The following is a 25964-nucleotide window of genomic DNA, read 5'->3' on the forward strand; positions in this document are numbered from 1 at the left end:
GCTTCACAGAACCCTCTCGCTGACCCTCATAGGCAGACCTCCCTTGATCCCCTGTACAAGAAGCACGCATCAGTATCCATGTGTCCGAGGCAGGAAATACCACTAGCGCACCATGTTCATGGCAGCAAGCGGTTCATACACCCTGCTGTCGTCTGCCAAGCTGATATCGAATCGCTGTAGAATGGCAGTACTGGTCGCGATGCCCTCGTAGGTGGCGAGCGCGCGCCCAAGACAGCTACGTGGCCCGGCATTCCATGAATGGTATTCTGGACACTCCAGGGTGAGTTTCTTCCAAGTCATAGTCTTCCTCCTCTGAGGGACGAGTCTGGGCTTACTGAATGGGCTATAGGATAGGCTCTCTCCATTCTCTGTGAACCATCGGTACGGGTTGAAGACAGTGGCGTCTTCTCCCCAGACCTCAGGCATCCGGGAGAGGACGTAGTTCTGATAACTAACAACGTCGCCCCTGGTCTTGGGTCAGTTGTGACTGGACTTGCTCGACGGAAGCCACGCGAGGACATCGAGCCTACTTCTTGATGCGACGAGGACGCATATTGAGATCGGGCACCGCAGGGAGGACGTCATCTTCCGCTGCCTCCATTTGGCCGGCTGGGGAGACGGTGTTCAGGCGCGCGGTCTCGTGCCACATTGCGTTGGCAAATCGCATTTTCTTCGCGACCTGATGTCAGCGTACTGGACCTGGGTACTGGACCTGGGAGCGCCAGCTTAGCTGAGAGTTGGTGAACCTACAGGCGTGTCACCATAGCCGAGATAACCAGTGGTGAAGCCCAGCTCCTTGGCTTCGGCTCGGATCTTCTGCGCAGCGTCTAGATGCTTGTTATCCTGGTGGTGGATTTCCTTCATGAGCCATGAGATGCTATACGCGGTTGTGTCGCCTTTGTGGGCGGCCCCGTTAGTAGCTCGTTGGTCCAAGATGGAAGGTCCACGACTCACGACCAGCTACGAGGATTCCAAACACCATGCCACCTAATGTGTGTGGATCGTCTGTCGATTGCATGAAGAGGTCTAGAAGGTCCACGCCGTCATCTGGGCTGGGCTTATAGCCATTCTTGATCATGTCAAGCCGCTTCTTGATAAGACCATCGATTTGTGCGTAGAAGAGTGCTGCGGCTCTCTTGCTGGTCTTGTCCTCACCAGATAACTTCTCGGTAAGTCTCCAGAGAGGGTAACGTCTGCGTCGGTCAAACACTGTATCACAAACACGAAACACATCAGACAAGACGGCACAGGGGCCTTCTGGAATATGAGTGGAATGGGAACAACACACGGTACAGAGCCCGATCCAACGCTTCGACGTACTCCGGCGTGGTCTCGAGACTCTTCGGATCCGCGGACATGACGGCCAGCGCGAGCTCGTCCTCGTGGAACGCGATCCCGAGGAAGAGACAGAACATGAACCGACTCATCAAGCTCTGCAGGTCAAACGTCTTCTGCTCCCTGGCCAGATTTGACAACAGGCGCATCAGGACGTCAAGCCAGTGATGCAGGGACCGCGTGATGTGGGTTTCAAAGTTCCGCTTGCTGAACGCCCGTGTCGCTGCCTTGCGCTGTACGTGCCATTCGGCGCCATCCGCGACGAATATGCCCCGTCTGTGAAGTTCGCCAAAGACGTTACGCGTGAATGCGCCGCGTATGTAGTTCTTGCTGTTGTGCTTCTGGATGTGCTCGAGATAGACGGGATGGTTGATGACATGCAGGCGGAAGAAGGGAATTGTCATCTCGTAAGCAGGCCCGTAGCGCTCATACAGGGAGTACCAGGCTTTGCAGCTGGCCGCGCCGTTGGTTTGAAGCTCGCGAAGATTGCCTATGAAGGCTTTCCCCTCGGGTCCACCAATCCATGCTGAGTTGGCAGACCGCGACGTCCAGAAGCCTCTGTTGCGGTATGTCCAGCAGAGCCCTGCAGTGACACTCAACACCCGTCGCGGTTGTAAGGCAAGTACTCATTCAACACGGCGCTTACCTGCAAGTGCGAGGCACAGAGCCAATGCACCATATGCGACCGCTACACTCATGGAGACGTTCAGACTTGATGGCGACTGCTTGAGGAGCCCGTCCATGCTGGTCAACTCGGATGAGTCAGTGTCATGGAGTATTTAGCAATGAGGACAGGGGTGGTGTGCCAGGCCGGAGACACGACTGATCTCAATCCAATCCGCTGGCTTTTGAAGGGCAAGCCCTAGCTCTGCTACCGTCGTTGATGGGAAGGGGCCGTCAAGCAAAACGTCCATTCGCAAAACTGAAGGTGCTCCAAAGATGCATTGGCTGCCTTTCGCAGATCCCCGAAGCCAGAGCGGGCATGGGCCGGCGTCCATCCCGGACATCAGGACTCATTTTCTCAAGTGGTAGGAAGTGTTTCGACGTACGAACAAGGCCGCGGGCGGGACGGATGGCCCGAGACTGCGGAGAAGAGAGCTCCAGGACCAATTGGCAGAGAGATAAACCCAACCTTCTGCTGGATATATACATGCGATCAAGTCTTGTACCGATCTTTCTGATTAGGTGGCTCGCTCCCAACGTAGCCTTTATATGTACTTCTCAAACCCTCCTCATGTGCTCCGGACCATGCTCCATTCGCCTTGCAATAGCGCGGTTCGAGTTCCTCCATAATGGGATCTTTACACGTATATACTGCACTGCGAAAACACGGGGACGCTAGCTAGAAGACTGCATGTACTCTTTCCCTGCGCCGCTGTTCAGCGCCATCAGCGAGTTCCCTTGCCATCCAGGACCGATTTGGACGTTCGCTTCGTGAGCTAGCGTGTTGGGCGCTCCCTGCTCGCCCGCGAACCTCTCACTGCCTGGGAGCTCCGCTATGGGAGGGGGCTCTGGCTTCCTGACCGGCTGGCTTCCCTCAAGCTCGTTTCTCAGGGCCCAAGGATAGGCGGGTCGCCCGTCAGCCTCGGGTACGAGCTCGCCATTCGCATCGAATACCGGATGCACAGTTGACGTTGTAGACATGGGCGGTTCGTCGGACGGGCGCGGCTTGGCGGGTTTTGCGGCGGTGTCATAGTCGGTGCTCTCAACCATTGGCTCCGATGGCTGCGAGGGCTGTGGAGGGGACCTGCGACGCTTACGGCGCCGCAGAAAGAAAGCTAATAGAATGCCGAGAAGAATCAATGCGCCGCCACCCACTCCGGCGCCGATGCCCGCTTTGGCCCCAGAGCTGAGCCCTGACTGAGTGGTACCGCTATTTGCTCCGCCTGCCGTACCGGTTGGAGTGGTCGTCGAAACCGCGGTGGTTACGGTAATTGTCGCGCCGCTTGATGTAATGACCGTGGTGGAGCTGCTCGTAGAAGGCGCTCCCGTGGAAGATGCACCAGAAGAGCTATCGCCACCGCTGGTGCCGGTAACGCCAGAGCTCTGAGATGCGCCGGCCGAACCAGAGGTTAGGTCAGAGCTAGGGAAATGGCCGACGAAGAACTGTATGCTCTGTCCGGTGCCCTGCGGTAGCGAGGCAATACTGGTGAGGGTAGGTGAATCGCTGAATGCAATGGTGGCAGACGCTGCATTGGTACAGCTGCAGAACGACCCTGGCTGGAGAGTCGAAGGGTTTCCATCCTGCGAGCAGATGGCCCATTCACCATTGCTGCCGTCGCAATGCGTGAGGGCGACCCATGGCTGATCTAAGAAGTGTGAGTTGATGCATCCCAAGAGCTCTGGCTCATGGACAGTCGCTCACCTATTTCCTTCTGTGGACAAGTCGAAGCTTCGTAGTCTGGATCGGTGCAGCCAGCCAGATACGTCAAATAGCTACCATAACCATCGCCGTGGACCCCGAAGCAAGCGTTGTCAGCTAGACAGTTGTCTCCTGCTCCACAGCACGTCTGATGACCAAAGGCGTCGTTGCCGCATGGGACAAAGCTCCCGTCCAATCTCTCTCCTCGCGCAGTATAGCACGTTCCATTGCTAACGTATGGGTTCGGATCGCTCATCGTGTTGAGCGCATTCTCGCGGCTCTGCAATACACGACCTGATAAGCAGACCGTTGCCCAGACGAAAGAGAGGCGGATATATTGTCTTCGCCACCGCCAAAGCTGCGACAAAGTGACGTCTAGGCCATTAGGGATCGGCTGCGACCTTTTCTTACATCATAGGGGGAAAAATGAAAATCGTGGTTAATCGGCCTTCCTCACCAATCGCTTATTTCATGGTCGCGAAACTTGGTTCTTCACGCCACCAGGCCGCCTCGGCTACAGAGTAGATCAAGTTGAGACGCCCATCTTGCGCTGCCGACGTGGTATTAAACATGTCCAAGGATTAAGTCCCAAAGGTTGAAATGGACCAAGAACACCACACAATTTCTCGACATTTCACAAAGAAGACATTGCAACCCAAATGAAGGATTTCGAATCCAAACAATAGGTGGATTGAGGCCGCCAAGCTTACGGCGCGGCATTCTGCCGCCTGGAGAAGGGCCCTCTGGCCGTCCCCTGCTTGGCCGTACCAACGGAGTGCAACAATGGTAAGAGAAGAAATCAGACAGAGCTTGCACTTCGCACTAGGCTGCCTGTTACGGAGGCCAAAGTTGAGCGCATATCGATCGAGAGTGGTAGGTGGTGGCACGCCGTTGAAATCGTGGACAGGCCCGCGACGAAACTCAGCCTGACAAGCTCGTGGTGTCAGGTCAAGACCCGTTTCCCAGCCACTGCACCCTGCCGCTAGGACGAAGGCAGATACTCCGTACAGTCGAGCTCATCCATCTTCAAGAAGACCATGACGCTGCCTCAACCACCACCCGACGGGCGCTTGGGCCACTTGCACTATGCACACATGAGATCGGGGACAAAATCGAACCCGAACCTATACGGAGTACGGAGTACAATTCATTTAAATATATTGTGTTCTTCCTGAACATCATACAGTACAGATCACACCATCAACACTGGTCGGCAGGACTCAGCCTCACCCTGCTCTGTCCAGAGAAAGCAATGCTCCTATCTAGGAGAAATCGTTAACTGACCAGAATCGCTGCTTTAGGCCTTAACAGTGTCCATGCTAACTAGTTCCCTCGTTGTGAAGAGTTCAAGGGTCCACACCCGCAATCGGACCATTGAAGCCAGAGACGTTGAAGCCAAGGTCGACGTAGTAGAAGACACTGAACTCAACATTGACGTGCTCGATGAGGCCCTTGTCGTTGATGACAAAAATGTTCATTCCCTGAACGGCCTGGGGTGGTTGGGGAGCGTTGAAGTTGCCTGGGTAATTGAACTTTCAGTACCAGAGGATCTGGTCGTAGCTGAACGGCACGAGCTGAAGATCGGTAATACCGAAGACAGGTGGCTGGGCCAGCACCACGTTGATGTAGCCCTCCTTGGTCGGGAAGGTGCGATCGCCCGGCTAATGCGTCTCAGCCAGTTACCGAGACTTGCATTGATTGAGGAAACCTACCTTGAGGCCAAGGAAGCCATTGATCGAGTCAGACTGCTCGGTGAAATCGGGTGCAAGGATCTTCTGAGCTGTCGCATTGGCTTACAGTTGGATTTGATTCGGGTCGGCGTGCGCAAGGAAGAAGGCATAGTCATGGACGAGCTTCGTGGCCTGGTCATGTGTAACAAACTTCCCGCCATTACCACCATTGCCGCCGTTTCCATAACCGCCGCCCCAGGGCGAAGAAGGTGCAGCGCCGCTACACATGCCATAGCAAGAGAAGATGCAATGCTGACTGTCTTCATGATTGTACTATTTACGAAGCAGACTGAGCTGAAAAGGAGAAAGATGGGTAATGAGCGACTGACGAAACACTTACGATGCCTGCAAATGCTGGGAATAGTAGACGACTAGTGGGCACTGAGACGCAGAGGTGGAAGCGGCCTTTGTACACCTTTTCGATGTCTGTCGTGGTCAGTCCAAGGGGGAGGCCATAACAGATGAGAGGATCCGAGATCGTTCGCCGCGCGCAATTGTGCCTGAGCATATCCGGCAGCACGGTAGCTGGGCGACTGGTAAGGAGGCTCCAACCCGAACCCGATAAATTGCATGTTCCTTTGACCTCGTATTGTCTCGAATAAAACGTGAGCTGCAGTTACCTGGTCGTACGGGAGTCGTCTACTTCTGTAAGTGTCGAGGCCCGGACAGCGCTACGGCAGCCTGGTGTGGAATGATACATAGGTATGCCCCTAGAGGGTTCCCATTGGCGGTATTTCTCCGAGGCTTCAATTCCCAGGATGAGAAGGGGATAGAGAACAGTCGGACTTACCCTTATGTCAATTCTAAATATGATCGAGGCATGCAGTCCGTCATGCAGCCTCCCAAAAATAACAGATCAGCTCTGGCTTGGGCCCAGACGCCGACTAGCAAACGAGTTGCGAGGAACCGAGTCGGTCGCTTGCCCTCTCAGAGATCTTGTAATACGCGAAGCCCAGGATGGGACACAGGAGCCGTGAGCATCATAAGACAGGTACAGATTCACAAGGTCGAGGTCAATTGAGACGACCGATGCCGTGATCCGAGTAATCAGCAGATTGAAGATGGGCAGCCGTACTGTCCTTCCGCGGGAATTGACTGATCATTAGCCATGAAGGAAATCAGGTAGAATAGACGTGATCTGAAGTCCAGCAAAGCTGTGATTGTCGCATGAAACAATGCCTGGCGTTCGTGTTAAATCTGATGGCCAGAGATTGATCATCCAATTTGTACTGCTAATCAGGGAAAATAATTCTTGTCTCGCAGCACTTGCAGGAGCGTGATCTGGCTATACGCAACATGAACTGCGATATACAGACAGCTGCCAGGGTAGTGTTGTAGAAAAGATATGATAGTCTAGGTAAACAGGAGCGGGTAAAATATTGAGTTCTGAGTGAATACCTAGTGAGGGAAAAGTGAAAAAGAAGTGAACTCCGGACTCCGTATTTCAGCCTTGCGCCTTTTCAGGTGCCTCCGCAAACCACTAACTCCAGTCAGTTGGGCGTCCCGGTTGTGTCAGCACAGGGTGGCGCCTCACCTAGCCTCCTTTGGCCGTCTCCCGCTCCTCCCATCAGCTCACAACAACAATGACTGTCCATCCTCCCAGTGTTAACGCGGCCGACACGGACAACAAAGCCTCAGCCTCTCCAGCTCTTCGACAAAGCAAGCTATCATGGAGCTCAGACGGAAGACTGAAGGCGCAACCGCCGGCCAGCGCAAAGTCGGAAGACAGGGATGAACTAGTGAAAGTTGCGAAAGAAACAATCTCGGTCCTGCCTGGTCTCCTCGTCACCAGACCCGACGCAAAGCCAGATGGCTACCTCTACGACAAGGACCGAATCGCACCGCTTGATCAGAGCTTCTGTCCAAGGCTGCCCAAGACAAAAGTCCGAGTGATTAGCAGTGATACCATTGACGCCGCACTCCAACTCAGCCGTGCACCTTCTGACAAGCCGATCTGTATTCTCAACATGGCGAATGCAATCCACGCTGGAGGTGGTTTCAGAACCGGCGCCCTTGCCCAGGAGGAAGCCCTATGCTTCCGCACTTCATTGCACTTCACCCTCAAGCTCCGCTTCTACCCTCTCCCAGACAAAGCAGCCATTTACTCGCCCTACGTCCTCGTCATCAGAGACAGTCTTGCCAACGGCCACAGATTGCTCGATTGTCGTGATCCTAGCAAGTTGCCGGTCATAAGCGTCGTCAGCGCTGCTGCCATTCACCAACCCTCGGTCGGTTGTAAGTTGTGTCAACCAAAAGAGCTGTCACACAACTTCTACGCTAGAGGTGAGGACCGTGATCTTATGAGGGAGAAGATCCGAATCATTTTCCGGACAGCCATCACGAACAAGCATCGCAAAATTGTGCTGGGCGCCTTTGGGTGCGGGGCATTCAAAAATCCTCCCAGGGAGGTGGCTCGTCTTTTCGCAGAGGTTCTTCAAGAGCCAGAGTTCTCAGGCGGTTGGTGGGAGGACGTTGTCTTCGCCGTGCTCAACCAAGGTTCTGCTGGGAAAACGAACTTTAATTGGTTCGAGCGGGAGTTAGCCGGATTGCTGGTGTGAGAGGGAGAGGCACTCGCGAAATATGTGTCCAGATGTTCATCATCCAGAAGACGTCGGATCGTTGTCGGCTGATGCCTCCGCTTGACCACGATCAGTCCTTGGCCGATGCACCTCCGCGAAAGGTTTGTGGTAGGGTTTCCGCCAGCCAGGACCGAGGAAGGCCATAGGCAGGATGATCAGTGCACTCAAGAGGACCGTGTCTGCAAGGACTTCTTTCACGAAGTTGCTTTTGAAGATTTTCTTCATTGTCGCTTCACCTTTCTGACCCCTGTATCGGCTAACGCAAGTGCTCAACTTCACAACCCTTCCACTTGATTACCGACCTGCACAGATCATATTGCAGCCATACGAGTTGGTAGGTACCCGGGGTAGGCCAGTTCGATGATGTCACCACTCTATGCACCTAAGTATGCATCGATCCGGGGTACTCCAGACCTCATCGGTATGATACGTGGTATCACCATATGATGATGCTGTCTGCATAGTGAACTCAATCAGAAGCCCGGCCCAAAGCCATCACGCCGGCCAGCTAAGTTTTCCCGACGTTCTGACAAGCTTGCGAGGCTTGGTTCCGACAATTCTCGAGAACTGCCGCCAGCTCCGCTCTCCCCAGCCTGGCTCGAAGCACAACCATGACACAGAGAGTATGTTGGGTTCAAATAGAGTACTTGACTCCATATCTTATACAGTTGATTCGTCCTGCAGCTCCCGTGATAGGATGACCGGATAATTCACATAGAAAGCATGTCGGCCTCAATGAGGATGAACTACTTGAGGTCGAGATGAGAAGAATCGACTGTAATGCTCAGAATGCAAGGCACAGGAGGATAGGACAGATGAACAAGAACCACAGTTCTACAGTAGAATTTAGCGTCTTGGCGACTAGCCGGAGGCACAGTCTTCCCTGAGCCTCATTCATTGCTTGACGCCTGGACGCTTTTCATCTGCACAAGTTGTCTCACGGACCGAGGTTAATGGAGTGTGCGCAACTTCTCAGAGGGACAACTATTCGGACGTCTTGATACTGCTGTTCAAGCGGGCGGTCCAGCCCCAGTCGAAGCAGATGAACTCCTCTCAGGCTTCTCGACCACATGTCAACATGGACTCCACAAGGCTTAGGAAGGCTTTCAAGTATCCCCCTGATGACGACGGCGATGGGTCACAAGAAGCTATGGACGAAGAAGGTATGTGGACATATCTCCTCTAGTGCCTTTGGGCATGCTACTTGTCGGAAATGGTTCTTGGTGCAACTCTTTCTCAAACCACACCACCGACATTGTCGCTAACTGATTGCCTTCTCACGCGATAGAACAAGAGCATCTTTTACAAAACCTTCAGGCTTCGGAGACATCAACGAACGAGATCTACACCACGGTTTTCACATGCCTGCCGCTCGTCATCGTCTTGCCGTTTCTGTGGTATCTGTTCAGATCAACATCGGGGACAATGGTTCTCCTATGTCTATTGGGCATCACCTCGCTCGTCTCCAGTGCCTACATAATGTACATGGTCCCTGTTTCTACAACCCTGGGGTCTCTGTCCAACCTCACGCGAATCGCGCGCCGGGACTACAGCGGTTCTCGGACATCTTTTCTCCTGACTTCTGATCAAAGTCCCATCAACCAGTACTTGCCCTACCTCAATGCATTCATCTGCGCATTGTTGTTCCTCGCCTCCTGGGGTTATTTGTCACGAAGTGATGTGCCGGAGGGTCTGTGGCTGTTTCTACTGCTTCCAGGTCTTATCTTTGGGATGGTCTTCATGGCGAAGCGGAGTATGGCGGAGATCGAGACCGGGTTGAGCGAGCTGCGCGGGATGCGATATCAATACAAAGGGGCGTGATCAGGGCTTGCTATGACCGGCGGCTGGAGCCTGGGAGGGTGTAATGCCGCCGAGGCGGATGGCAATGGTCAACAGCCAAGGAATTGTCCCGCAAATAGAGGTCGCTGATATGATGTGTTGTTACAGATCGCCGCAGAGAGAAACTGCTATCATGCCGGAATCTTTTCCGCCACTTTGGCTTCCGGTACCCGCGAGCTCGGGAGGGGGGGAGGCTCAACCCAAGGCTTTTTCAGAGCGTCTTGGAGCATGACCAAACATCCTTTCGGGCCACTGACGGCGCCTAGGAAGAGTTATTAGCATTCCCCGAGGCCCCGCACGCACGGGCTTGACACTCACCATGGACCACCACAATGCCGTTCTCCCCATCTGATTGCAAGACTCTCAGGCTCTGTACTGTATTTCTCTGGCCACCCATATTTCCGGCCATTTTCTTGCCCGGATACACACGACTACCACCGCCTTGACTGGGACCGACTGAACCGTGCGATCTGTGACTGAGCGAATGACCGTGACTTCGTGGTTGACCGCCAAACCCCCATCTCTTCATTGGACCTGCAAAGCCTTTGCCTTTGCAATGCGACCGCGTGTCCACGTACTGGCCAACAGCGAACCAGTCTGCCCGGATCTCTTCGCCCACAGGCAGTAGACCCTCTGCTCCACGAACACGAAATTCCTGTTGATGTCTCTTCGGACTTACTCCTTGAACGGAGTAATGCCCCAGCATGGGTTTTGTGACATTCTTCGGGTTTATCGTGCCGCTGCCGACACAGACGGCAAAGTAGCCGTGCCTCTTTCGTGTTTTGTGACTGACGACTTGATTCCGATCCAGCTGTAGTACTGTGCAGGCTATCCTCGTTCCGGATTCGACATCGTAGACCGCGGTCATGCCCTTCTTGATCGCAAGTGCTCCTGTTCGTAAGGGGAGCGCGTCCGCTATGAGTTTCCGCTGAAAGGCCGCAGCTGCGGTAGCATGTAGAGGCTCAATACCTGGGACGACGTTGTACGGATTTGGCTTTGGCTTTCTGTCTATTGATCGGATGCCCATGCACCTTTTCTGAGCCGTGTTGATTGGTTTTCGGATCAGCGACCGAGGGAGGAGGAACGGAGGAGGCAAGGGAATGGCGACCAGCCTACAGGCTTTCGGTGGCATGCTGGCGGAGGCGTAGGGGCGTGATGGACAGCCAGATTACACCGCGTCGTTCTTCCGATTGTCGATATCTGGGAATCTGAAGCTCGAATCCAGCAGCAAGTCAAAGTCAGTACTCCAACATTATTGGCCGTTGCGTCAACCAATCACAGCGTCCCCGTGGACCCACAACGGCTCAACCTTTCCACGACTTCGTGTTCACTTTCTTCGCCCTGCTATCGTCGTTGTCAACAAATGATCTGCCCCAGCACCAGTTTTGAAGAGACTTTATGGTTGGTCCGCCTGTTTAGACTTCTGCAGCTTGGACGATGTGGTCGGACATCTCTCTTCCGACCTCGTATTCGGGCCCTACATCGAACGATGCACCCCAGGAACAAGTTGCGGGGTTGAGCCTTTGTTTGCTCATCCAAGGCTTTGATTGAGCCTTGGTGAGTCCATGTGATTTCCGGCCCCTCACTTCTTGGGCTCGGAAGGGTGGAAGCATCGCAATAACTCTTCAGAGGGGCGACCGCGCTTGGCTATGCTTTGGCCTTCACCTCTTGCAAAGCTGCCCTCCAGGACAACTGTGAAAGCATCACTTCGAGAGTTCCGAATCACAGACGAGACAGAACCATCATGCAGCGACGTCCGTCCCTTGTCCCCGATCTCTTTCACATTAAGCGGACTACCGTGAAGGCTGGGTCTCCACCTTCGATTCTTACTGAAATCTGTGGCACATACACCGATCTCGGCTCAGCTCAAAATGCCGCACTTCACCGGCTCGATGACGAAGGAATTTCTCGAACTTCACTAACCGAGTACGCGGATAACGACCTGACAAACCCATCATCAGACTGGAAACACGGAGAAAACGTTGTCGTTCACGCCTCAAAAGGCGATGAGATTCATGGTGTCGAAATCGAGACCACTCCCAACTCCTTGGGCGTTCGCTCGAAACCAGGCGATGGAAGGGTCACGGACAATTTGTTCTATGTCCTTTGCACAGTCCAGTCAGCGGATGGAGCGACGCATTCCGAAATACGAGGAATTCACCTGTCCCGGCAATCGGCTGTCACTGCTGCCAGATATGAGTTGGTAAGTGGTGAGCGCAAGCAGGACTGGTACAGTGACTACAAAGAAGAAGTGGGGATCGGGCACCGGGAAGAGGACTTTGAAGGACAGCAACTTGTGGTGACTGCCACAGGACAGGATGGGAAGACGTACATCGTCACTGTCGTTCATGAAAGCTGAAGCACAGAAGGCGGGAATGTCAGAGAGGAAAACTGAAGGGGATGACTCCTCGATGTATCTCGTGGACTGACAAAATGAACCATAAGGTAACGTATCTGCTCTATCATCGAGTGCCGTCATTCACCGATTCCATTACCCATGTGAAGAACTTGGCTCCTTCCGGGAAATTCTTCATCGTGGCGTGGCAGGTAGGCCATACTCGTGACAGAAGGGTTCGGGCCTGACTCATCGATGGCATTCCGCCAGTTAATTCGCATTTGATATGACTGTACGGAAGCGCTTCTCGGAACTACTAATATCTCCCTTGCCCTCAGCTCATCTGTCTTCTCAGGTTCCTTCCTCATCCCGCATCTGACATGTTGCTACTTGCCGACTTGGCTCTCTATATATATTCTACACCCACTCCAGTTTGCCTTGATGCACACAAGTCCTTCCTGATCTGTTCGCCGTTGCACTCAATCACCAAAGTGTGCGACCTGCCCTTTGGCACCTCCATTTTCAGGTTCCGCTTCCATCGCTCATGTTGCTCACATCCGATGCCTTGCCGACCAGCCGAAGGACGCCCCTAACCTAGTCACCCCGTCTCACGAGCGAGCCAAGCGCGGCAAGTAGCTGCCTTACCAGCAAAGCATTCGGTCGACGTGGTTCGGGTGGAAACTGAGTTCACCACGAGTGCCCTGCGGGTCGCAATCGTTGCCACCGCTGCCACGAGGGCAAGGGCACGTTTGCCGAGTGGGACGCGGTGTGTTCTCATCTGATCGTAGCTGTGTCGCATGCTGCTGTCTCATACCCGGGCGGTTAAGGAACAGAAGAAGAATGCCGCTGATGCGGCTCATGAAAAAGCGTCTACATCTACGCGAGGCATAGAAATCGAGCAGACACGACTAGCACTACCCGATGCCTTACTGCGTTGGCAGGACGTCATCGGGCAGGGATTCGACTACTGACGGCTTGTTACGGCAGCACTCCTCTACTTGCGATACATGATGCTCGCTCCGGGTTTGTTTCCAGCCATCTGTCACCGATCGATGGCGTCAAAACACTAGAACGTCGCATCATACAGATGAGTGGAGGTTGCCGGTGAGCGAGGTGTTCCACCTCATCCATGCTCGGCGTCAGGAACTCAGAGTTCCCCATATCAACGAGCCTATATCGACCTGCGTAACTACGGCTCGAGCCCTCTTTCTCGAATTGCCCAGGAATTTCAACCTCTGCTCAGTGAAGGTTCTTGGGTGGCAGATTTACAGTTCCATACACCTCGATGGTTGGTACTGGGACGACACCAACTACCTCACATTTCCGCCATAGGTGGACATTCCGGGGTCCGGATGTAGGCATTCTAGGCTATGAGGTCTCGATCCCCCTCCTCCGCCGGAGCGTGTCGCAGCCGCTTCGCTGCCGTGCCAGCGCTGTCTCCGCCGCCTCGACAAAGGCTACAAAATAGCAACTTGTTGTCCTTGGCCAAGGAATCTTCGCACTTACCGTGGAATCTGCACGCACAATTCTATCGGTGACGGAGTCATTGACGACTTGAGCTTTGCACAGAACAGCTGGGACTCGAACTCCGCGCTGAGCGCAATGCATATTCGTTAGCCGAAGGGCCTAAGACATGGGGCAACTGGGCATCAAACCAGGATTCACCGCCGTCATCTGTCGACTGGGTGTTGGAGGAGCTCTCGTGCCCCCAGCAACCGAACGGCCATGACTGCGGCATCTACCTCATTGCCTGTACACGGTGCCTCCTGCAACAGGATGACTTGCCGACGTCGCCTGGTGGGTGCTTATGGCGCAGCAGAGTACGCGTCATCGCAGGAGACACGGTTCCGGGGCCAGGCTCTAGCCAAGCTCTTCGCACCTCTGCACCGGATCGACATCACGATTGTGAACCACATTAATGAGCCAGAGCTGGATACTTGGCGAGTCGATCGAATCACGTGGCTACATCCCCCATCACGGCAGAGGGGCAGAGAGGACGGGGCCTGCCCGCCTTGAGATCTGCGGGAAAGATTCGAGCAGCTCATCTTGTTGTTTCGTCCCGGGATCGACCGAGGAGCCACGTCCACAGCGGTTCGCACCATTTATATCCTGCTATTGTGATGGTGGCTGCGGAAACTGTGTGTGGGAGCCCACAAGGGCTTTCGCCATGAGTTGTTGGTACCATCACACCAAAACCCAGCCTATCTTTGAGCTGTAGAAGAGTCCGCCCCATTAATCACGCCATGTACGCACCATTGTCCACTGGACATCGGAACAGCCTGACAAGGCTGTATATTTGGATCTCGACTTCACCGACGGGATGGACTTTCGCGTGCCTTCTAGTGCCATTTGTGGAAATAAGTTTTCTACGTGGCCGACTCATGCCAATTACGACTTTTACACCAAGAACTCTCCCGCTACCGACTTTTTCATGAACGAAGAAGATCTCAATCCGGCAGATTCATTCTGCCGCTGCAATCAATACATATATACAGCGACTCACTCGCGCAGCAAACTTGATGCGTTATGCAGTGTGCTGACAGGACAGTCCCAAATGATCAAGCCGGGCTTTGACTCATGGATCTACGAATCTCAACAGCCCTTCTGTGAACACTTTTGCTTGTCATTCAGGACCCGAATCACCGACCAACGCGGTCTAGTGTTTCAACGTGGTACGCACAATCGTATCTTGAAGTGACATGTTCGCATGGGAAGAGGCAGGCATTTCAGTCAGAACCAGTATTACCAGCCACTTTTTCCTTGGCTGTCTCCAGCCCAGGGCCCCACCACCAAAGCTCAGCTGGTTCTTAGGACCATTGCTACGGCAGTTGCAAGAAGGAGCCTGGGGAGGTGACTTATCATTCCTACATTGCCCCTTACATACTCTTCCCAGAGCGCCCTACTGTCACACCGGTGCATGTTTCGAAAGGATGCAGTTCACAGGGCTGCATTTATGTCGCGTGGTAAGCGGCTCGACACGACCGCCTATTGGTTGGCTAGAGGGCAGGTCGAACTGAATACGACGAGTAGGGTGGTGGGTTAGACGCCTCAGATTGCGGTATAAGCAAAACGATCAAAGCCCTAGCCGCGATATATTTTCGGGCCATGGAGATTAAAGCTAGAATCTAGGCGGGCGAGGAAGTCAATACCCGACCTATATTTATGATCTGCCCGAGTTCGGCGTCTAACGAGGACGTCCTTGGCACTTCGGGTGGCACTCGGTTCAGATATTACTATCAACCAGGTATCAATGTGCCACACTACCGCATCGCTGGCGTCGAGTTGGAGATGAGTGCTTACGAGCAGGCTGTGTACGACAAGATTTGGGCGTCCATGTCACAGTTCTACGCATAGCCGCTAGGAGACTACCGAACAGTGCCATCACCACAGACATTCGGATCGCTACACCTCACCCTTCGCATACTGTGGTACCGCAGTCTGCGCTCATGCAAGGCGTCATGAAGATGCTCTTCGATGCCTGCCAATTTGTCCTGGGTCCAGCAACCCCTGGGGCTGGATGCCGTCTGAATGGTGATCCATATCTGCTTAGGCAGTACCTTATTTGTGCTTGCGTGCGTGCCGCTCGCGGTGCTCCTGGTGGTTCCCCTTCTGCTTCTCTCGCTCCTGTCCTTGGGCAGATTCTTGATGCAATTCGTGCTCTCGTGGATACGAGACGGGAGTTGCGCGTGTCTGACCCGATGAGGGTTCAGACTCCGATGCATCCGATTTGTAGATCCTGGTCCTGGGTGGTTGGTTAGGCGACTAGGGGGGCATCGGCCTTGAATCGCATGCGGTTCGCGCATGTGGCGGCTTGGTCTTTCTTTCGGTGCGCGGCTCGCAGCAGGTTCGCCTGCGACTCGTAAGAGTCGAACGGCGACGGAGCATAAGGCGGCCTGATTAGTTCGGTGGTTCAGTCACGCTTTCACCACGTTTTCTCCTTTTGCTCGAGTCATGAGACTTCCTCTTACAAGGTCTGATGGGCATTTGCACCGACTAGGTCAAATGAATGATGCAAGAACGTCCCTTGTTCAACACTATATGTGCCACTAAAGTGACGTCCCATACAATCGGGATGACAGAATACGACGCAATCGACCGCGCTTTTGCGTGGATGCATTTCGAGATGTGCAAGTTGCCCACCGGAGCCGCTCTGGCCGCAGCATACCCCCCAATTCAGGACGGTCGGTTATATATATACCAACACCACAGGCTTAGCCTTCGTGTCGGCGTCACACTCTCGTCAAACTCCATCCCCTGCTGTTCTCGCTCTCGAGGGTGACGTCGTTCGCCTGACAGTCGCCTGGACGATTCACCCTACCTCTTGATCTATCCTTATTCACTCCTCAGACGACTTGTCAGGGCTCTCTCTGCTTCTCTCAACTTCCGGCCTATACGTCCAAAACATGACAGTCGAGAATGCTGTACCAGGGCTCGGCCGGCCTCATCCAACTATTGACATCACTTCATCAAGAGGGAGAAGTGCAAGGGTTGCGTGGCGTTTCGTGCCGATACCCAGGGATAGCAGAAAATGCTCAATGTCCTGTGGGATGGAACACAAACCGAATCCAGAACAAACGGTGACTGTCGGACAGACAGGATTCGACAGTTCCTGAGCCGAGAAGAGGCAAGCTTCTTCATGCATTCCCGGGTATGGGATTCTGTTGTCCGCTTTGTGAAAAAGCAACCGGTTCCACCTCCAGTAACAATCACAAGAGCAAGACATGAATACAGGCTCATGGCCGAAGCCTGCACATGGCATGTCACAGCCGATGCAAGGTCGTCGACCTCAGTCCTGCCAATGCTCGTGCTATAGGTGTGGTGCTGGTGCTCATCCATGCGGACGTTAGAACCCAAAACTGCCCTTGATTGACCCGGAAACTTTACTGCGTCTCACGATGTTCCTCGACAGTTGGACCCTGCCACAGATGACCGGTCATTTTCCTCGCTTGGGGCAAGGAGAGTCCTGTCGAACTTCACGGCGAGGCCTCTGTCCGGAGCCTGAGCCGCCTAATCAAAAGCGTCCAGCGCCCATCAGTTCGCCCATTCTGTCCAAGGAGGCCATGGACAAAGGCCATATCACACGTTCTAGCAAGAAAATCAAAAACTGTGAGGGTCAATCTTTCGCTTACACAGCGGGTAACCAACAGACATTGTCCCAGACCCGTGCTGCGAGGAAGAATCGCAAAAAGCGCGCTGGGTTGACCCCTGAGGAGCGAAAAGCGACTAAGCTGTGAAGGAACGGAAGAAGGCCGAAACCAAGTTAGGCCCGAAATCCGCCGGCATCAGCCAAAAGAGGAAGTCGAGAGACACCGAAGGCACCAAGCCCCCAGAAAAAACCTCAGCTTCGGCCGAGGGGACAGCTGAGGCAAATTTGACCAAGGATCCGGCATCTACACACAAGCCCGGGTAGGAGGTATCCCTCTTCAACCGCAAGTTGGAGGGTGGAAATTTCTTGCTGGCTACCACTTGTTGCGGATCTGACGGGTATGAAGCACGACTGTTTGTGACAGCCTGGAACAAATACCGGGGGAGCTATACCGGCAACCTCGTTGTACCAGAGATTTCGGGGATCAATCAAGGCGGCACTGGAGCGGTGGTGCAATTTGATGGAGATGTCGACCTCACCCCGTCCGGTGGCCTTATGCTGCCGTACGGGGAGGTGGATGGAGCCAACATGCAACATTTCATTACTCTCAAGGTGCACGAGCGGAAGAAGTGTCGGGTCTTTAAGAAAGAAAGCGGCACCACGTGGTCAGAAACACCGCGGTGGTCCTCTCGGCAATCAACCGCCTCCCTCTAAGCGGCGGACGCGCTCGCAGCGCGGCAAAGCGTAAACACTGGAGGAGTGGACAAGGAGGCGCTACGGGAAACTGTGGCCCTCAAGTTCCCGGAGGAGAGTTTTACAATCTTCCAGGCGCATGGGAGCGTTGCTCGACTGGACGAGTGGGCGGTGGTCTTTGATCGCACCCCGGTTCGGCAACTAGCGATTGACCGGGCCATGTGAGTACGCTGAGAGAAGATAATTTAAGAGTGGTCTATATCGAAGTCCCGCGTGATTTTGACCTGCCGCCTGGGGCTCCCGAAGCCCAGAAAGATGAGTTTATAGGCCGTGCGATGGTAAACTTAATAAAGATCGTGAGAATAAAGATCATGAGGCGAGTTCGCGGTGAGGGTTCTGGTCTCAAATTGACCTGGTCGATTCGTCCGGCGCTCGATTCGGAGCGTCCATTGCCATCCGTCGAACCTGTCCAGGCCATTCCTTGCCAGCAGAATCTTCTTCGACAGCAGATTCCTGGTCAGACCAATGCCAGCCATAATACCCCAATGGGTCAATGGATCCTGGCCACGGACTGGATCCTCTGCTTCAAGAAAGAAGAACAAATGGCCGGCATTCGGCGCCTTTGGGCTCGGTACAAACTACAAGCCACTCACGATGACAGTAACGCCACAAGCCCTTGGGTGCTTCCCTCTCAGGATGACGACATAGGGAGGTTTGATAACCTGCACAGTGTCGTGCTCCTTCCCTTTCATGATGACAAGTGAGAGGGAGGGTTGGCGATATGCAGACTGTCGTATTAGCAATGAATTCATTGGACCTGCAATACATTTGCGCCGCGTCCCTTGTGCCTCCACATGCTGTTGTATGTTGTCCAACAATGTTCCAAGAAGTGTACACGATGCTAACGGGTTAAGGAAAGTGCCGACATGTCAGGACACGTGCTGAGAAACACCCTGGCAGAAGTACTTAGTATGGTGTTGTAGGATTGAGAGGAATACGCTGGACATCGCCCAGTCCGACCCAGGAAATGGTCAGTCGGATAACGTTGTGTACCATTGAATCGAACACCAGGAAGGGCGTATACCACTTGAACGACATGAAGGTCTGGGTTCGAGAGAGGAAAGGCTGTTGCTTGATCAGGTCGATATCAACCAGCTCGGGGTCTGGGCCTTCGGGAACTTGTTTCCAGCCATTTCTGCACGGCTGAGAAGACACCTGACCCGATGGATATCAATATGGCAGGAGATCTGACAGAACCGACTGAATCACAAGGGAAATCCACGGTAGCTTCGCACGAACCTGACCCCCCACTCGAACCAGCCAAGACGCAGGGTGAGTCCTCGATTGTGGAACCCCTGGCCCAACCGAGACTATTACGGCGGAGGATACGATCGGAGATACTGGAGTGCGGAATCATACTTCAATCTCACTGAAAGGGATGAAGACGGTCGCTCATGCGCAGCGCACTAAAGCAGGTACCGTGGTGTATAGTAGGGAGAGCCGGAGAGGGCTTGCCTAAGACTGTCGTCTACAGTGGTCTCGGCAAGACCTCTACTGCAGATCGCCCAGGTGCCGCCAATGGAACATGTCTCCGTACACGTCGAAACAGTGGAATCACGTCGTCACAGCTCCATCTACTTTGCTTACCCGTATATCCATCTCTATAGGCTTGCGGTAGGACCGTCAATATCGACAATTGAGTGTTGCCGTAGAGCAAGCGAAATTTGTCCCATGCGGAGCGCCACAAGATGGTAGGCCACCAGCAGGCCGGTAGAGCCCACAAGCACTTTGCGGAAGTTGCTTCATGGCTGCGGTCATGGCCGCGAGCGTCTCGGGCAAAACACAGAGTTGAGAGGTTGATTCCAGGGCGGAAACTGTCTACGCATCGCCGGAGGACGCCCGGGGACGGGGAGACTCTAAAGTAAGCTCGATCGAGTACGGACGACTGCGTACGAGTACTTGGATGGGCAAATGGTGATGGTCACTAAGAGGAGAATCGGGGGAGAATTGCACCGGAATCTCTTTCCGAGTGACCCCCTTAATTAGGCTTCGTACTCCGTATTCCCTCCACAACTCATTGACGTCACGTCACATCCGAGACTCCCAGGAGCTTCTACTGTAGCTTCAAGCAATCTTACGCTCCAACATCCAGTGATCTGAAGTCCATCGTGTCTTTCACCTCTGTATTCCAGGAGGCAAGGACGTCCAAATAACTCCTGTTCCAACTACTCAGCATACCACGTAGCATCACTCGCCTGCCAGTTAAAGAGCAGCTCTACAGCGTAGCGCCGACAAACCATCTCGATTCCATCCCATCTCGACATCCCTGAAGACACATACATCACCACCGGCTACAGCCATCCATCCTACTTACTTGCACACATGGACGTCTCTCCCTCAACGTGGCGCCTCCTCGGCCTAGGCGTCGGGGCCAGCTACATCGGTCTGGGCGCCTTCGCGCTAACGACCCCCGCCCTCGCCGCCCAGACATTCGGGCTCTACCCGACGACTCCCGCCCCAGGGAGTAACGCCAACCCGACGCGCTCGACGACCAAGCCCGCGGCGCACGCGAACGCGGACATCGCAAACCACGCCCAGGCCGTCGAGACGTCCATGGTCCTCCTCGGGGCCCGTGATTTAGCCATCGGCTTGGCGGTGGGGAAGTTGGCGTATGATTTCAAGCTGCGTGAGACCGGGACGGTCGTCCTCAGCGGCGCGGTCTTGTGCGCAGTGGATGTGTATCAGGCTTTCCGCCAGAGGGGAACGGGCTGGGGGAGCTTTTTCGCCGTGGCCGCGGGGGCGTGGTTGGGGATTGGGGCGGGATTGGTCCAGTCGTGAGTGAAAGAAGGCAGGAGGCACTAGGTGGGAGACGAGACAGTAGGCACTGGGTGAGAGCAGGGGGAGGGGAGCGAGACAGATGGGGAAAATGCACAAAGGCAGGGCATGGCAACGGCACACAAAAGTGTGTATGTACTGTTGACGGAAAAACACGGAAACAGTACTCCGTAGAGTGGGAGACGAGCCTTGGAAATCTACTCTCGCCTCAGCTCATACCGAGATACATTGATATCAGTATCGGAATGTGTTGATATCACTTCCACGCATGTGGCATTGAGCTCCTAGCTACATACGAGGCATATCATGTGAAGCCCCGCCTAACAAATGCACTCCCTCACGCGAGATGCTGTCTCATTGCCCATGCCTCGGTCTTGTAACCCCCCTAAAGGCTTTTGGGCAGGGACTTCGTTTATGAACATCCCATCCAACAGATACATTTACTAATGCACACATGTGTGGTAGACAAAGCTTGGTCGTGTCGGAATCCAACAGGCAAGCGCGAGGCTTGGAAAAGTCCTTTTTCAATTGGTGCTTCTCTTGTAGCCGATGGTCCGATTGGACGCCTATTCATTCGTACTGTATCTCCAAATCTGTTTGTCCATATGTCGCTGTCTTCACACTGCGCTCTTGACCCACCTCAGCCTGCGCACCTGCTAGCTATGCAAGAAGATACCGCCCCTACCCGAAGGTATTCCAGTCAAGGCCAAATGACTTGGTCTCAAAATCACCGACGCATATGCCCCATAGCGCCGTCTCTCACATATCCTCCATGGAAGGAGCTCATTATTTCCCTGACAGGTTGAGCGAGCACTGAGCTCCATCCTGCCGCTCAAGGATCTCCGGGCATCAGCAAACAAAGGTCGACGCGCACTACATGTCGACAGTCTCATTGAAGCGTAGAATACCATTCGCCTTCATAACACCGCTGACGCCGTCCGGTTTCATCGCGAAAACTGCACCGTCAGCTTCCAGGCCATGCGCGGTGGTGTCCTCCGCAGAGGCATCGGAGACAAGGACCAATCCGGCTTGCTTGATCGTTTCGGTCAGAGCAGGGACCATCTGCAAGATCCGCGCCGAGCAAGTCAGCCCCATGAAATTGTTCATCTGGGAGAGGCGAGCAGTTTCCTTGATGGACGTGCCCCGTGCGAGCCCTGCTTCGAGGGCATTACTCGATGACTGCAGGGCGCTCTGCAGGCGGCCTAGATCGTTGCATAGCAGGATAGGGTAGTTTGGCTGTTTCCAGTTCAGCGCGGTGCAAATGTTGGGATTGAAGGAGGAAAAGACGACGGATCGCGTCAGGTCGGGAGAGAGTGTTCGCAAGGCCCGCGCATGATCAAACACTTCGGTCAAGATCGCGTCAGCGAAGGTGTTGATGTCGATGTTTGAGTAGACTCCGAGGTTGAGATCCTCATGGTTGGAGGGATACAGGATGTGGAGATTGAGATTGAGCTGGACCGGCACAGCAGCCAAAACGTTGCGAAGGGTAAAGATTGACGTGGAAAGGCGCTCTTTCCAGTCGATGATGTTGACGCTTTCCAGAGCCGGCGCTCCATCGTTAAGGAGAAGGTTACCATTCATGCCAAGGTTCGCAAGGGTGTCATATGTGAGCTGACACAGGGAGACCTCGAGATTGTGATGCGGCACGAAATAGGACGGGTATATGACCGGCACTCTGTCACGGGTGAGTTGCACGGTGATCTTCAGGTAGTCGCCCGAGAGACTTGAGCCCGTCATCGATCCGCCCTGGTCATCCAAGGCACTGGTTTGCCTCCAATAGAACGGGAATTGTGTGATTTCAAGCGTTTTTCCAGGGTAAGGCTTGATGACCTGGAAATTGAATTGGAGCTGCCCTACGGCCCGTAGTCTCGGGTCGAATAAGGGTAGACAGCAACTCCCAGCGCTGCTGTCAATTGCTTGGAAGACGTCAGGGAGCGCAACTGACTTGGCGATGACTTTTGATCCGAAGGTCGGGAAAATCTCGAAATCCAAGGAGAAAGTGCTGAGGTTTTCTATCTGATAATAGACAGACCTTGAGTCTTCTTGTATTGGAAGCATCAGATTGCGAGGGATGAGGTCGGAGGTCTTCGAAGAGATTGTCAGGCGTGCGGCAGGATACCTCGCCTCATTAAAGAACTGTATCGCCTTTGCTGCACGGTCGAAGTTGATTGCGATGAATGTTTTGGTGTCGAGGAAGCTGTGTCCATATCGACGTAGCGGCATGATTGGCGGTGGGAGCGAGAGGTCCGGGATGCCATCTGCGTCCATCGCAGCGGGCTCTTCCGGAGTGATCTCCATCGCAAGCATCTGACTGTGGGGAGGAGCAACGACTCCCAGTCTGGTGGAAGATCTCCATTCAGCACGATGCTGGCTGGTCCGCGCCCACAGAAGATCCATACATTCCAAGTGGCCTTCCCAGGTCGCGTAATACATGGCCGTGAGACCCTTCTCGTCAAGAGCTTCTGGGTCTGCACCATTCTCAAGCAGTGCTCGCAAGCACTCGACTCTGCCTTCGCTTGCTGCGTGGAACAGTGGTGTCCACTGATACAGCTTGTCCCGTTGATTGAGGTCGGCTCCGTGCTGTCTAAGCAGTAACAAGAGGTCGGGCTTCTGACTTGAGCGGGCGACAAGATGTTGAGGGAAGAGGCCTTCTGCATCGGCCAGTAGTCTTGCATTTCTCTCCAAAAGCAGACCTGCGACTTCGATCGACTCATGCTGACATGCCAGGTTTAGGGGTATGTGGTCGTTGTCGGACTGGGGATCGATCCTGGCATTGTTGGCGAGCAGAAGACGGACGCAGTCGATGCGATGACGGACGATACTGTGTATTAGAGGGGTAAAGTTATCGTGATCTTTCAGGTCAATTGTGCTCGGTCCGGCAGCCAACAACGTCGCCACCATACCAATCCTTCCTCTTAGACATGCGTAATGTAGGGGCACCCTCCCGTAGGCATCAACGCGCGTGAGATCCACACCATTTTCGAGAGCATAGTTCAATACACTTTCTTTGCCATATATCGTCGCCTCGTGCAAGCAGTTGCGCTCGTTGATGTCGTCTTCTGCATGGATGTCAATCAGTCCCGAATGGAAGAAGACATTTAAGGATTCGTCGGGCGCCTCAGAGATTGATGCCAGAAATATTCGGGTGAAACGATCGCGCGCGTCCGGTGAAGTGCCTAACCTCAAAAACCACTCGCGCAATGCTGCAACATTGCCTGCGGCAGATGCCTGCAAAATCTGTAGGTCAATGTCACTTTCTTCTGTACCCACACGCTGACCGATTGTGCGATCCTGAGGTCTCGGCACCTCGTACTGTATGTTTTCGCCTTCGGCCCATGCTTCTAGGTCGAGTCGGGCGGTGGTGGCTTTATCGGCGAGCTCTCGAAGCACATCTCGGTTGAAGCATGGCTGGATTTCGACGGCTCGCTGCAGGTAGATTTCTTTCGTCCTTGACTAGTCACACAATCAGTAAGAGTCCAGTAAGCAGACAAGCGCATCCTCCATTCACCTTTGACGTTTTATCCCACTAGCATAGGTTAGCTACAGCGTCAACTTCCCCAAAAGTGGCAGATGGAGCGAACCTTCTTCAGGATTTTCGATATTGCCGTCTCATTCACGCCCACAAATTGCTGCGCTGCGTCAGCCTCTAAGTACCACTAGAACTGAGCCTGTGTCGCACTTGAAGTTTATTGAGATCATTGTCGAACTGTTGAAATCCCTCGACCAACGTTGCGAAACTTGCAGAAAGCCTCGAACTGGCGGCCAGTCTTGCTTGTATGACTCTCTTCTTGTCTTGTAGTGTTTTGAGGCGGAGTGAAAACTGAAAGTAGTCAGCCTCGAGGTGGTAAAATCGGCTCAGGTTGAAGTACCTCCTCCTCTTTTTGCAGATAAAAGCCATTGACCTTCTCTATCTCGCGCTCCTGGAGATTGGGGTCAGAAAACGTGCGTAGACAGTGATCAGCTCTATATCCCTACCAGTCGAAAGAAGAAAACCTCTTTGTTCGCTCTAAGGGCGGCCTGTGTGTCGGTTGCTGTGGAACCGCTCTGTGCGGGAATGGTAGGAGTGGCACTGAGTTGCTTGATGAGCTGCAAGCGAAATGAGCAGAAAATCTCGAGGGAGTTGCATGGCCTGGCCCCACCTTCTTCAAGGCCTTGTAATTGAGAAAACTGGCGGCATATTCGGGTAGATCCAACTGCTGGCGTTGGATTTGCTTGCCGAACTTCCTGGTTTCATTAAATTCGGACATAATAAGAAGAGAAGAGAGCCGTACATTTTGCGTGCAACTAGACCATAGGCACTGGCTCAGACGCCGGTGACCACGGGAAAGAGTCGGCTCGACCAGGCTATATCCTACCCCGCGGTGAGCGATGGTTCGATCGGGAGATGGTCCAGGAACCGACAGGGCCAAATCCAGAAGGTGCAAGGAGCGGTCTGTCGTACATTGGGCAAAGGAGTAGCCTTGTGGGAAATAATGTGCCCCCAAGACCAGCTTCATACGTCGTCGGAAGCTTTCTTTTTGAGAAATCGATGCAGTTAATGCAACATTGATCCCATGTCGAATTTTTCGGTGCCAGGGTCTAGGCGCGCCCGCCTTGGATAAAGCCGGCTTAGGCCCGTCTGAACGACAAGTGTCTGGGGGGTGATGAGAGGCCAGTGGGAATAGCACACAGGCTGGTATAGAGAAAACAGATGGGCGAATCAAACGATGCGGATCAAGCACGCGGTCCCGGCGGAGAAGGTCGTGAAACCGTCAGATGGTTGGACGAGGAGAGACCAACCCAAACAGAACTCGTCCCGGCACGGCGCGTCACGTTGATTTGGACAAGGCTGAGGCACAGTAGACAGGAATACAACACCCACAGGCGACACGGGCAGTCCAGGTTGGTTCATGCATGCTGCCGGCACTGACATGAATGTCATGGTTTGGCAGCGATATTGACTTTTCTGGCTAGCATCCATGCAGTGCGGCAGAGGCCAATGAGCGTCGTCGAGGCGCAACATCGAGCCGCCCGCCTTGGCCTGCGTCAACTTCGTCTAGTCAGCAGCACCAACGCAGACTCGCTGTCCGTAAGCGGTGACGGCCACATTCTTTGTGTAACCTCGTCTCAGCCCTGCCACTTCGATATACGAAGAATCTGACTCGCAAGCTTGGCTGTGTACTTTTGCCGG

The 25964-nt window shown here is 54.0% G+C and overlaps 9 protein-coding genes across 9 annotated transcripts; 5 read left to right on the forward strand and 4 right to left on the reverse strand.

Moving 5' to 3' along the window:
- Positions 1-102: 102 nt before the first annotated feature.
- On the reverse strand, positions 103-2078 carry A1O7_06047 (uncharacterized protein; the record flags this gene model as incomplete). Its single annotated transcript, XM_007760053.1, has 6 exons — positions 103-466; positions 531-670; positions 751-896; positions 955-1209; positions 1289-1918; positions 1982-2078. 6 exons carry the CDS (start codon positions 2076-2078, stop codon positions 103-105), a joined length of 1632 nt encoding a protein of 543 aa, XP_007758243.1.
- A 595-nt stretch (positions 2079-2673) lies between these two features.
- Positions 2674-3953, reverse strand: A1O7_06048 (uncharacterized protein; the record flags this gene model as incomplete). The annotated part of the gene is made up of 2 exons (XM_007760054.1): positions 2674-3644; positions 3701-3953. The coding sequence occupies 2 exons, from the start codon at positions 3951-3953 to the stop codon at positions 2674-2676; spliced, it is 1224 nt and encodes a 407-aa protein (XP_007758244.1).
- Positions 3954-5013: 1060 nt separating this feature from the next.
- Positions 5014-5802, forward strand: A1O7_06049 (uncharacterized protein; the record flags this gene model as incomplete). The annotated part of the gene is made up of 1 exon (XM_007760055.1): positions 5014-5802. The coding sequence occupies one exon, from the start codon at positions 5014-5016 to the stop codon at positions 5800-5802; it is 789 nt and encodes a 262-aa protein (XP_007758245.1).
- Positions 5803-7010: 1208 nt separating this feature from the next.
- Positions 7011-7985, forward strand: A1O7_06050 (uncharacterized protein; the record flags this gene model as incomplete). The annotated part of the gene is made up of 1 exon (XM_007760056.1): positions 7011-7985. The coding sequence occupies one exon, from the start codon at positions 7011-7013 to the stop codon at positions 7983-7985; it is 975 nt and encodes a 324-aa protein (XP_007758246.1).
- Positions 7986-9084: 1099 nt separating this feature from the next.
- A1O7_06051 (uncharacterized protein) lies at positions 9085-9827 on the forward strand (the record flags this gene model as incomplete). Its single annotated transcript, XM_007760057.1, has 2 exons — positions 9085-9169; positions 9295-9827. The coding sequence occupies 2 exons, from the start codon at positions 9085-9087 to the stop codon at positions 9825-9827; spliced, it is 618 nt and encodes a 205-aa protein (XP_007758247.1).
- Positions 9828-9976: 149 nt separating this feature from the next.
- Positions 9977-10977, reverse strand: A1O7_06052 (uncharacterized protein; the record flags this gene model as incomplete). The annotated part of the gene is made up of 2 exons (XM_007760058.1): positions 9977-10107; positions 10164-10977. 2 exons carry the CDS (start codon positions 10975-10977, stop codon positions 9977-9979), a joined length of 945 nt encoding a protein of 314 aa, XP_007758248.1.
- A 612-nt stretch (positions 10978-11589) lies between these two features.
- On the forward strand, positions 11590-12204 carry A1O7_06053 (uncharacterized protein; the record flags this gene model as incomplete). The annotated part of the gene is made up of 1 exon (XM_007760059.1): positions 11590-12204. One exon carries the CDS (start codon positions 11590-11592, stop codon positions 12202-12204), a length of 615 nt encoding a protein of 204 aa, XP_007758249.1.
- Positions 12205-20341: 8137 nt separating this feature from the next.
- Positions 20342-20797, forward strand: A1O7_06054 (uncharacterized protein; the record flags this gene model as incomplete). The annotated part of the gene is made up of 1 exon (XM_007760060.1): positions 20342-20797. The coding sequence occupies one exon, from the start codon at positions 20342-20344 to the stop codon at positions 20795-20797; it is 456 nt and encodes a 151-aa protein (XP_007758250.1).
- Positions 20798-21667: 870 nt separating this feature from the next.
- On the reverse strand, positions 21668-25041 carry A1O7_06055 (CDK inhibitor PHO81; the record flags this gene model as incomplete). The annotated part of the gene is made up of 7 exons (XM_007760061.1): positions 21668-24247; positions 24303-24320; positions 24376-24423; positions 24474-24614; positions 24664-24714; positions 24770-24880; positions 24934-25041. 7 exons carry the CDS (start codon positions 25039-25041, stop codon positions 21668-21670), a joined length of 3057 nt encoding a protein of 1018 aa, XP_007758251.1.
- Positions 25042-25964: the final 923 nt, after the last annotated feature.

The sequence above is a fragment of the Cladophialophora yegresii genome (genome assembly GCF_000585515.1).
Source record: "Cladophialophora yegresii CBS 114405 chromosome Unknown aczIN-supercont1.4, whole genome shotgun sequence".
NCBI classification, from domain to species: Eukaryota; Fungi; Ascomycota; class Eurotiomycetes; order Chaetothyriales; family Herpotrichiellaceae; genus Cladophialophora; species Cladophialophora yegresii.